General features: G+C 33.3%; 1 protein-coding gene across 1 annotated transcript; it reads left to right on the top strand.

The window, feature by feature from the left end:
- Positions 1 to 1,768: 1,768 nt before the first annotated feature.
- LOC101242947 (chromatin assembly factor 1 subunit A-B-like) lies at positions 1,769 to 11,975 on the top strand. The gene is made up of 23 exons (XM_004225904.2): positions 1,769 to 1,873; positions 2,067 to 2,220; positions 2,901 to 2,973; positions 3,282 to 3,344; positions 3,625 to 4,335; positions 4,613 to 4,669; positions 4,728 to 4,802; positions 4,898 to 5,019; positions 5,127 to 5,262; positions 5,552 to 5,629; positions 5,774 to 5,905; positions 6,342 to 6,439; positions 6,873 to 7,049; positions 7,255 to 7,335; positions 7,528 to 7,632; positions 7,975 to 8,145; positions 8,429 to 8,546; positions 8,924 to 9,064; positions 9,393 to 9,672; positions 10,063 to 10,293; positions 10,613 to 10,685; positions 11,181 to 11,429; positions 11,560 to 11,975. Exons 1-16 carry the CDS (start codon positions 1,834 to 1,836, stop codon positions 8,012 to 8,014), a joined length of 2,142 nt encoding a protein of 713 aa, XP_004225952.2. The 5' UTR covers positions 1,769 to 1,833; the 3' UTR covers positions 8,015 to 8,145; positions 8,429 to 8,546; positions 8,924 to 9,064; positions 9,393 to 9,672; positions 10,063 to 10,293; positions 10,613 to 10,685; positions 11,181 to 11,429; positions 11,560 to 11,975.
- The last annotated feature ends 264 nt before the right edge of the window (positions 11,976 to 12,239 follow it).

Consider the following 12,239-nt stretch of genomic DNA (forward strand, 5'->3'; position numbering starts at 1 on the left):
AAACTATACAATACAGATATATTTATGTTATGTTAGTTTCTACCTAATGTCGATGACTTGAATGTTTCCGGAAATAGAATCTCTAATTGCTGCGTGTATAGTAAGGTGCGGGGGCGAGATAGTATACCTTTCATTCTAACTTCTCGTTCTATTCGGTAGTAAACAAAGAACATTCAATGAATGGATGAGTTATAAAACCGCATCTTCGTCACGACTCCATAGACCGTTGTTAATTGTTGTTTAAAACACGACCAGGATATTTGGATGTTATGCGGTAAAGGTGTCCCGTCTCCCTCACCCCACTATATAACAGCAACATCAGCCGAAGTAATAAAAGTAAAGAATGGTTGCGTTGCATATTAAGCACCCGTATTTCGGGACTGTCATATCGCAATCGTTGTGTGCGTTCAAGTTACACCTGACGTGTTTTTCGTTTTTTTTTTCGAAGGAAACATCGTATATCGTTTATTTTCTAATATCTAATGGAACACTCTATTATATAACGCTGTTATTTTCTGGCCACGTGAGGATAAAGCAAGTTTCTTTCCAAAACAATCTTTGCCAACGTGCTGATGTGGGATATTGCGTACGGCCGAACCAGCAGCCTAATAACCCCCTATACTTTACTAGTTTTGGGGAAACTTCTTTTAAAATTCTTTTACCCCGGCCCTTAATCAATAACGGGGCAACAAAATGGTACAACACCGTATTTATTCAGTGTTTGAAACACATTTTATAAAGTTTAACTTACGTAAAATTGTTTGCCGCAAAGTAAATACAATGCTCTTTGCTTGATATACAAGGTTAATTTGCTTTACAGCGCTATTCCATAGACACATCGGGTAAAAGAACAATCAACATCATTCAACTTTTGAACAGACAACAGTCAGCATTTTGAGCATATGGTTTTATCTTCGGTAACTATAGGAAACGAATTACTTTAAATGGAGTATCAATATATTAAGACACACGCACGCGCGCGCATATTAATACATATGTATATACATATATGGTGACCATGTTGCTGCAGCCAAAAGCTGTTGTCCATTTTTTTTTCATTTTTTATGTATATGGCTAATAATACCAGATAGGTAACTTTGATTTTTTTATATGGTTGATAATTTGGACAAACCATTGGTGAACACTGGGTTGAAGCAATTGCTAGAAAGTATCTTGCCCAAGGACACATACGCCCAGAATGGTTGCAACGTCGAGTCTTGAATCCATTACAAGGGTTACAGGCAGGCGCGCCACCCACTATGCCACGGCGCCGGACACATTATTACATTTTGTGGCTATATACTCGTACTTTTGAAAATATAATAAGTTAAAAGCTCGCTTGTTTTATAGGCATGCGTGCGAATAAAGATTGCTGGTTAAAAGCTTTGATGTAGCCAAAACTAGCCATAACCTCTGGTACTATGATGTAGCCAAAGTTAGTATAGACTCTATACTAACTTTGGATGTAGCTGTCAAGCCTGTAGACTGCATCTAAGAAACACAATTTCGCGCCAAATTCGATCATTATAAGTTTTCAGAGAAAGTAACAATTTTTTGTCCGTATTAGAGTATTTTAAGTTTGTGTATACTATATTTACTAATAATTAGCTTATATTTATGTAAAAATGAAACAACCTAATGCTTAAACTAGACGCACACGGTAGATTAGTTTCCTATGCTGCATATTTTTTAGCGTATTTCCATATTTTAAGTTTGTAGTTTGTGTTTCTATACTATTTTGAGCCTTAAATCACTAATTGCTGTCAATTGCAGTTCTACTTATTGCATAAATGTGACAAACACATTCAGTAGCATAATACTATTAAAACAAAAATGGCGCACGTTATAAAACCAAATAAGAAATTAAAGCAAGGTATGATTTTGTGTTTTTATATTGTGTCAAAAGGTATCCATTATATGTGGTAACTATATCTGGCAAAATTATGAAATGCCATAAAACTAGTCAATACTTTAAAGTCTTTAAGGATGTAAGCTGTCATATTTACGGAGCATGATATCTGGTCACTGATATCAGCAGTAAAACTATAACTGTGTTTTTTTCTCAGCTCAACTAAACTTTGGTGGCAGCAAAACAAAACCAAAGCTGAGAATTCAATTTAAAAATAAAACACCAGAACCTGAAAGTGAGGAAGTAGCAATTGTAAATGATATTGTGTTTAATTCAATATCTCATAGTGGTGATGCTGCAACGTGCCGAAAGTAGGGAACAATTTAATATTTGTTATTTTTGCATAGGCCTACCTCCTACCTCCTTATTGCATTAACACATCTCATACAGTAGGGTAAGAGAATATGGGACACCTTTTCGTTCTATTTTGGTAGAAAACAAAGAACATTCAAAAAATACAAAAGCCTATTCTTATGACGTCCATATACCATTGTATTTAAAACACGATCAGAATATTAAAATATTATGTGCTAAAGGTGTCCCATCTTTCCCCACGCTACTCTCTCTCTCTCTCTCTCTAAGTTATGCAAAATGATAAAATTAGTACCCTGACAGATTAATAGTGCAAATTTAAAGCTGACAAGGTAGGAAAGTTGAGGGTTAAAGGTCAAGAGCTTAAACATAGGTGGTGGGCTGGTGATGTTGGTTAAGGCCAACAGACACACTTTGGCAGCAATAAAAGTGTTATAGATGTATACCATGGGATAGCTTGTTTAAGTTTCGTCTATTTGACCTCTGGGTGACTAGCTGTTCATGCCTTTGATGCGGTCAACGCTTAGAAATTTGAAGCTTGGAATTTGCGGCTTTGAGTTGTTAATTTTAAAGTTACACAAAACCTAAAAAACACTTAGATCACATTATCTTGTGCCAAACGTTGCTATATTTTATAACCTATCAAACTTTTTTGATAAAGTTTTCATTCACATTTCAGAACACTAACATCAGGTGAAGAAAATATTCAATGTCCTGAAGTTTCAACTTCAACTTTGAACTCGGAAACTGAGGTTTGGGATTAGTTTCATATTTTCTTGTGTCAAGAAAAAATAAATTTACAGAGTTTAAAATTCAATAGAAATTATGGTAGACAATAAAAGATGCCTGATCGAAGGCACAGTTTTATAGCTGCGATGGGTTTTTTAAAGGAGAATTTAAAAAAGCTGTGGTTTGAATTGTAAGAGAGAATATGAAGTAGTTCCAGCTTAAAGTTTTGCTGAATTCTCACAGCTAAAATCATTGTATATAGAAGTTCAGTGTTTTACTAAATGACCGTTTGCTTTATAGCATACCGATCTGACTGTTTGTTTTATAACAGAAACCCACAGGCACAGATGTTATTGTAATTGATGATTCTTCATGTGATGGTGATATGAGTAAGGTAAGATTGTTTGTCATCAAATTATTGATTTGGCGATGCAAGGCATTCAGTTAGGTTGTTTTGCCTTAAACTTTAAATTGGAAAACCTCTTTGATTTTTATTAAAAATTTATATAGTCTGGTGTCCACCATTTTATTTATGGAATACACTTAAATTGTGTATATAAGAACCTGGGGTTACAAAAATATCATTTCCTGTTTTGACATCCCACATCGTTCAATTTGAAACTTATGTATTTGCATCACAATTTGATACCCTTTGACCTTTGTTTTTCATGTAGTTATCTACTGAGATGTCAAGAAACATAGATGAAGTTATTAATGTTGTTATCGCTCGTGGTTTATCTAACCAACATGAGATGATTGAAAACCGAGATGTATCTCGTGAGAATAAGAAGAGAAGAAGATCAAAATCTCCAAATCCTACTTCAAATTTAGAAATTTTAGAACATGGACAAAATGCAGACAAAACAGTTGACTGTGACATCACAGGGCAGCTGCATTCTAATGTTCCTCTCATCATTGTGTCTTCTCCAAGAAGTTCAGAGCACTTGTCGAAAAAACCAAGGTGTTCCATCATAGATATAATGGCTAAGAAACCTTGTCAATCAAAACAGAACTTAAAGGAGAATTCTGCAAAAATAACTGAGTTAGCTGAAGGAGAAACCACAATGAAAAGAAAACGACAAAGATCTGGTTCACCAAAAAATTCCCCAACTAAATTAGAGCCTGTGTTGGAAACTAAAAACTCTGTAAACAACAACTTGCATAAAGATGATGCAGTAATAACTCACTGTGAAAAGACAGATCTAACGGTGACAGAGAATAAGGTAGAAGAAATTGATGAAAAACCGGAAGAACTGATGTTGTCCATGACGGATACATCTAATATTGAGATGGACACGACGTGTGAAGACATGGACACTTCTGGGGTGGATCTAAGCTCAAATGAAACATCACCAAACAATAAAAATACTTCCCCTGCCTTAAAGGTACAAGTCATTTTTTGTATTGTAAATTTTATATATATATATGGCCATGGGACTATGGGTAATTTATTTGAATGTAAAAAGTTTCTTACAAAACCTTAGCTAATTAAACGGCAAACCACTATTGTGGGCCTACTGTAGTCAGATTGAGAAACCCTTCTTTCCTTAACAATGTTCTTAGTTATATCTTAGTGTCATAGTTATTGTTACAGATATAGGGAATTATGAATATCGGATTTTGCTTAACTTGATTTCTCATTCTACTACTTATTTTCTATAGAAAGCAAAAAGAGTGAGGAAAGTAAATGCTACTGTGCAGAAACGTATTGAGGAAAAGGTGAGATTTTCGGAATTTATTTCATTGGTGTGAAATTGTAATTGTTTTTTTATAACAGGCAAAAGAACGTGAAGAAAAGAAAAAACAAAAAGAATTTCGTGAAAAAGAAAAATTGGAAGCCAAGAAAAAAAGGGTAACATGCCAAAATGTGTTTCAATCTTTGTATCAAAATGTTATGTCTTGTTTTATTTGTATTACACATTCTTTTGATCTAATATTGATTTCCAGGAGGAAGAAAGAATTTCTAAAGAAGAGGAGAAGAGAAAAAAGAAAGAAGAAGAAGAAAAACTCAAGCAAGAGAAGTTGAGACTAAAACAAGAAGAAATGGAAAGAAAAAAGATGGAACAAGAGTATGTTGTATAAAGTTATTAGTATGGTTAATGAAGCTAATAAATATTCTTTTGTTTGCATTTGCTTATTTTTTGTTTTCTGTTGCTTATATAACATTTTTCTACAGAGCAAAGAGGCTTGAAAGAGAACAAAAGGAAGAAGAGAAAAAGAAAGAACGCGAAAAAAGGGAAGTAGAGAAAAAATTAAAAGAAGAAGCGAAACTAAAGCTTATTCAAGAAAAGGAAAAAGCTGAAGAAGAGAAAGTAATTATCTAGCTGTATTTTCGCTTTTGTAAACTCTCCCGTTATCATGACTGAAGATACGAAATAAGTTTCATTCTTTTATAAAATTGAACATTTTGATTTTATCTCTTTTTTTAAATTATACAAAGCTTATAAACTTACCCTAGTAGTGACCACTTTAAAGCCTTGCTACGTGAAACTGAAGCTTTGTTACATTGGTATTTCAAGAAAGAACCATATATAAATATAGTTACAACTTTTTTTTTCTATTTTTCTATTTAATCCTATATTATTCTTTTTTTTGTTTTAGAAAAAGAAAGAAATGAAAAGAGCTTCAAACTTCATGGGTTTCTTCACTTCACCAGCGAGAGCAAATGCACCAAAAAAGGTTTAATGCTTTTTGTTTTGTTAAATTTAAAGTTTTACATACAAGAAATAATGAATTAAATTTTTATTGTAACGTTTAGTGAAGTTTCAGTTACTCAGAACAAGTTGCATATACAATTGGTAAATAATATTTGTTTACATTCAGCCACCCCAGCAAAAGCAAGTTGGCTCATTTGTTCCTTTTCAAGTGAAAACTGGGATGTCCATTGCTCCAATACAAAGAAGGAATGTCTCAGAATCATCAAGATCTTTATTGCTTGAACAAATCAAGCAGCAGGTAGAATATATAGAGAATATATATATAAGAAAGTAAATGTATAATATAATATATATATATTTGCTCCAATACAAAGAAGGAATGTCTCAGAATGCGTCTTCGCACTAGTGCATACTTTTATATTCGTCTTATATATAGAGTTAGTCACAATAGTCAGTTTTTGTAGGTATGGTGTCACTGAAACGTCAGGACCAGACGTCAGGTACATGCGTAGTATACAAATCACCATCAGCTTTATGGCTTGTTTTTATTGTATGTACATCATACATGGTATTTCATTGTAATAAATGTAATAAAGGCAAACTAGGGCAATTCCATTGAAAAAAAACAATAAAAAATATTTTTTTACACCTGTTTTAGATTTATATGTAACTTAGAAACAGTTTATACATGATTAAATGTGCATTATTTTTACATAAAAATGATTTACTTTCAGAATTCCTCATCTAACTACCTCCAGGAAATAAACAGTGAAGTTTTTCAACCACGAAAATCTTGTTCAACCATTGCTAAGCATAGCAAACAACTTTTAAGGTTTTCATTGAAATAGCTTGTAAATTTATTATAGACCTACATACATGAAAATGTGGACCTTTCAGAGATAGAAAAGTTACTACTGCTCAAGTAATTTCAAACTGTTCAAAAACACTTTTTATTTCATAGGTTTTGTATATCTGCTACCTGTATAGCAGTAATACAATTTTATTTATTACATAAGTAATAAATTTAGCTTAAACGTTGTAAAATTGCTAATGTTATTAAAGCATTTTTTCTAAAAAATGAATTTTAGAGCATTCGGCCTAATCTGCTGGCCATAATATTTTGTAATGTCAACTTTAATAAACTAAACAAAAAAGTTTGTAAAAAAAAAAAAAACACTTATCTTACATACATACCCGCATACACACAGAAAGTGAATATGACATATGGGTCTACGCCACGGTATTAACCTTTTGTCTCTTTGTAGTCTCACAGATGATGGTTTAGAGTTAGTTGGCAGTGGTGAAGACAGCAGAACAAGTTGTGTGCTTCAAGTTCGGGCAAACTTCTACAATTTTGTGAAAACAACCGACCCCCTTATTATGGGACTTACAGGAAGACAAGCAAATATATTCAACCTCGTAATCCACTCAAGAAAGACACGGTTTGAGCTTACTTTATTTTTATTTATGTATTGTGCCGTGTTCCCTTGTATATATATAATTTTTTTTTGCTCCTATTTTTTATTTTATATAAGGCCTTGGGTACAACATTTGTCTGTCCTAGATAATGAAAACATTATGATTTTTATGTGGGAACTGGACAAAGTAAAGATAAGTTGAAACTTTTAATATCATTTTTTTACTCAGAATCTATTGGATTACGAAGTTGATTCTGATGATGAATGGGAAGATCCTGGTGAAGGTGAAGATATTGTTAATAGTGATGGGGTGAGTAGAAAAACATATCTAAAATTGTTTTAGAGAAAAAATTCTGTTCGTTGGTTGGAGTAATAAACCACAATGGATGTTGTCATGACTCATGAACAAGACACAAAAAAAACTGAAAAAAAAAATTCTATATAAACATCAAAACTTTTATAAATGAGGTCTTTTGACTTAATAATTTGTTTATATTTTCAGGAAGAGGAAGGAGATAAAGAAGATGAAGAGGAGGAAGGGGATGGATTCTTTGTTCCCCATGGTTATTTATCAGATGATGAAGGAATTGATGAAGATGCAGATGAGGTGTGTGGATCTTTTATATAAACTTTTGCTGTGGGGAATAATGTATTGAAATCAAAAAATCTCTTTGACAAATTTGATTTTGATTCATGATACATATGTTTGACGAATCGAAATATGCTTCTAGCATATCTTTAAGTTTTAGCCTACCAAATGTCTCAGTGTCTGCGGAAGGTAGGTTCTACTCTACAGCCCGTTCACAAAAATGTATATTGTAATAATACCACAAGATGTTACAATAAATGTATATTTTTGGTTTTGTTTCTTTTTTGTTAAAAATTACTATTCTTTATTATATTCTGTTTAAACATTTTTGTTTATTTAAAAATAAATTTTCTTTTCAAGGAAACTGGTGGAGATATTTCAGACCAAAAACTTAAAATGAAACAAAAAGAGTTTGAAAATTCCTTTAAAAGAAAACTTCAAGTTTTAACGGTCAAGAAAATTGGTTGTGTGTGGGAGTGTGACCAACATAAATGTCAACCACAGGACTTGGATTTGTTAAAAGGATATAAAGTAAGTGATGGAAAATTAGTAAGTTTTTAAATTCACCCCTGAGTGACAACTGACAAGCTGTAGGTATGAATAAAATTGGTCATGAAAGGAATTGCCAAAGTATGTGAAGTAAAGTGTGCCATGAACATAAATCAACTCTCCCCTAATTGTGAAACTGTTAAAAATTCCTGTTAGTGCTATACAAAATTTCCCATATTAAAAAGTTGTGAAACTTTTGCTGCTTCAGGCCCTTCAATTTATTTCTTAACAATCAGTATTTATATTTTAAAATCCGCTATTTCAGATAAAATGTTTCACCACAAGTCCAATAAACTTGGATGAGTTACCTCCATCCAAACCATTGAACACAACTTCAAACAATGATCAACCGAAGGCTCCCAAGAATGGAGTTCCTGAAGAAGGTAAGAAGTGTACTGTATGTTCATGGGTGTTGAAGCCTCAAGTTTTAGCCAATTCAATATGTATTTGTTATTGTTTTATTTTACAACATGTTTTACAAATATAATTTACCTGCAGTATCATGTATTTTTGTTGTTTTAATACGATTCATAGCATTATTATAACCCATAACTTTTGATTTTTACATTGAAATGTTATAATTAAACTTAAAATATTTGCTTTAAATATGAAATATGTAAAAACTATAATGCAAGAAATTTTTGTCGTTCGAATTGGTTAACTCTGTGTAATATCACCCAATAATTTTATGTACCAAATTGTCAATTTTATCGCATTTGCGTTTTAACCAAGTTTTAATTATCTAATATCCCTCATTCAGCGATGCCTGATTTGATCCGTTTACTTCATGGAAGTCCACACAGCTCCCAACGCTTGGTGAAAGAATTTCAAGTTTATTGGGAATATAAGAATACCATAGGTTGCGCCCCTAATCATGGACCACTACCTTTAAATACTCTTGGTCAGTACATAAAATAGTCTCTGTCATTTTAAGAGCCATGTTTCCCTGCAGCTACATTCTTTTTATTATAATAAGTGGTATGTTAATATGCAAAATTAATGCCTTAAATAATATGTTGGTATGAAAAATAAGTAATTTTATACCAAGATCTTGGACAGAGTTTCTTAAATTGTGTGCCACGAAAACGACGTACAAAACCTTACTTATTCTTATTCTACTATAACATTAAATCATGGACATTTACGACTTTGGACAATTTAAATATGTTGTGACTTAACACTGATCTATGCAAAATTTTCATTTAAAAAATGTATTTTGATCTTCTTAGACACCAGGGTTTCTGGGTCCAACATCACCCAAGAGGAATCTCAAAAATTTCTCCCTCCCTCCAATGCATCTTCTCCAAGTCTTCCCAAACCATCCCTTGTCATCCAAAGTCCTTCATCACAGAAGATCTCAGCATCTCCATCACAAAGCAGAGTTGCTGGAGTCGATTTATTGTCCCAGATGGACAAGGGACCTTTCTGGATCTCTAAATCTCAGTTAACAAAGAAAATCAAAGAGATTGGAGCTTATGGGAGAAAGGAAACTTTAAACCGCTCGTGTTGGTAAGTCATTACCTGGACAATCCAAAACTTCTAAAATATATTCAGAATACCAAGAACCTAAAACTGCTATTACAGTTTCTCAAGTAACCAACTTAGCTTGTTGAACTGACATATACCACATCAAACTAGAGAAGTGTAATGTTTTTTTTTACTTTTTGCTATAATTTTCAATACTATTCCATTAAATTACCAATATAAGGCAGCTTATACAGAATCTAAGCCAAAGTAATTTGGTTAAATCGACTGCACCGCTGTAGTTCACTAGCTACAGTCTGTTAAGTAAAAAAGTGATGAATTATTTGTCATTGGTACGGTATGTACATTCACATTTAACTGTTAGTTTAAGTTGGAATAAACCTCAAGTAAAACTAATATAAACCATTATTTTAGGTTTGTATTGGATGCAACATTTGAGAAATATTCTCTGGACCCCAAAAACTACCCGCTGCCCGCACGTTGGGGTTACATTACCCAGGTCCCTGATATCTACTTAGGGGAAATCCCAGTAGCCCCTACCACACCCAACAGCTCTTCAAACAACCAAGAAAATCCACAAATGAAAATCGGAAAATTTGCTCACAAAGTTTCCGCAGAAGACTTGTTGGAAAAAAGCATTTTAAAGTGAGTGAGGTTTAAGTTATAATTGCTAGGATAGTGGTTCTGTTAGAAAAATCACTATTATATAAATATGTAACCAACTTTCTAGGAAATTTTTGATGTCGGTGTTTCGCCATCATTTTGGTGCCTTTATCAAAATTAAATGAGAAAAATGTTACAGATATATGATGCCTTAATGTAGATGGCAACAGTCTACATATCATTGTTATTGCTTAAGGCCAACTTAAATTATAACACAGATGCCTATTGCACACCATGCATGGTCGCTTCAGTAACTTCATACAACTTATGACCTATAAATTGAAATAAATTGTGTTTTCAGATGCATGCAGGAGAAAGCAAAGCAAGAATCCCAACCAGAACCCTCAACAAGTTTACATAAATTCACCACCAAGGTAGAGTATTGAAAGAAGTTATCTTAACATTTGGTTTCAATTATTTACACCTTGTTATTTAAATGATTTATGAATTGGAATAGCTTTGGTGTTTTATTGATTATCAATAATTTATGAACATTATTTGGCACATGTTGTGTAAAATTATTAAAATTAGAGGCATTAAAAATGTTTTGTACTACAAACTGATTCAAATAATTTAAACATTTTTGTAGCATTAATAGAAAAAAAGTTAGAGTAATCCTTGTCTCCTCTTGAAATCTCCTAAAAACCTCCTTTAAAAAAGCATATACAACAACCCATAAGCTCCATTGGGTTGGTGCAATTTCTGTTTAAGGTTTTGCCCAAAAACTCAAGCTAACAATATTAGCAGTGTTGACCCTTAAGCTCTTGTATTTTGTGCCAAGGAAAAACACGCTAACCACTGCCATTGCACTGCTTAGTTGTCTACTAGTTTAAGAAACTCTAATCCAGGTATCTGTTATTCTTCCTAAGGTATCTGCTGATGAGTTGCTTGAAATATCTCGTCAGAAGTCCATGCTAGAACAGGAGTCAAAAAAAAGTCGTCGTGTTGAGCTGACGACGCTCGCATTGAAGAGCCAGGATGAAGAGAATGTTGATCCTGACTCCTCCTCCCAACCTCCACCATCCTTTGGAGTTCCATCTCACTCTGCGTTCAAATCTTTCTTCAAAATGAGTGATTCAGTTCCAGAAGCAAAAAAATCAGCTTTGCTGCCAAATAAGGTAACGGGGTATGTAAGTCAATTCTTGTAACTAATCCGTGTGGTGGCGCTGCAGGGTCGCAAAAAAACGTTGCGCTTTTTATCAGCAAGTCTTTTACTGAAGCTGATTTACATTTTCGTTTAAATAACAGACTGAAGATACAAAACCAGTCACGAATGTGGACTCTGCGTGAAATGTCTTGTTCTTCCAAGAGTTTGAAGATATGATCATGGTGGTTCAAAAAGACGGAATGCTCCAACAAACTCTTCCCTATTTTTCTAACATTGCTTTTCTTTCAACTTCGATTCTAGTCAATTCTTTCGCGTTCTTTATATGTACAGCTATACCTTTTTTCAATAAATCCTGTAGCATCTTTTTTATGTAAGAGACCGGGAAAATCGCTACATTGCTTCCATCTACAACATTGATACCTATTATACAAGAGAAAAAAAATCGTCAATATTTTTGGAGTACCTGATTTTGTTTCAACAGTGTTCGGTTTATTGGCCTGTTAATCCCTTCACATTGCCGCGTTTGTAGTTCTAATAAACAACAGATTAAACCGTGTGTTAAATAGAAAGTCGTCGCCATAAGTTTGCTCTTTATCTTCAAGATGGCCCTTATGTAAGAACATCGGCGCCAAAATGAAATTAGCGTTGCATTATTTATTGTTATGCGGTTTTATCTTGGGATCATTTTCTTTTTACTAAATTAAACGACTTTTTGCTGTAAGCTGAGAAGTTTTACTGTCGTTAGGACGTCTGAGCATGAAAAGTAAATTAGGGCTACTCGACATTGGTAATTAGAAAAGGGTAGTACATGTGCCCAGAC

This window comes from Ciona intestinalis, chromosome 4, assembly GCF_000224145.3.
Source record: "Ciona intestinalis chromosome 4, KH, whole genome shotgun sequence".
In the NCBI taxonomy this organism is placed as follows: Eukaryota; Metazoa; Chordata; class Ascidiacea; order Phlebobranchia; family Cionidae; genus Ciona; species Ciona intestinalis.

Bases quoted from the DNA above. Each gene is read 5' to 3' on its own strand.
- LOC101242947 (XM_004225904.2), top strand. From the start codon at position 1,834: ATGGCGCACGTTATAAAACCAAATAAGAAATTAAAGCAAG. The intron at 5,263-5,551 runs GTAATTATCTAG...TTTTTGTTTTAG, and splicing joins AAAAAGCTGAAGAAGAGAAA to AAAAAGAAAGAAATGAAAAG. The intron at 7,336-7,527 runs GTGAGTAGAAAA...TTATATTTTCAG, and splicing joins ATATTGTTAATAGTGATGGG to GAAGAGGAAGGAGATAAAGA.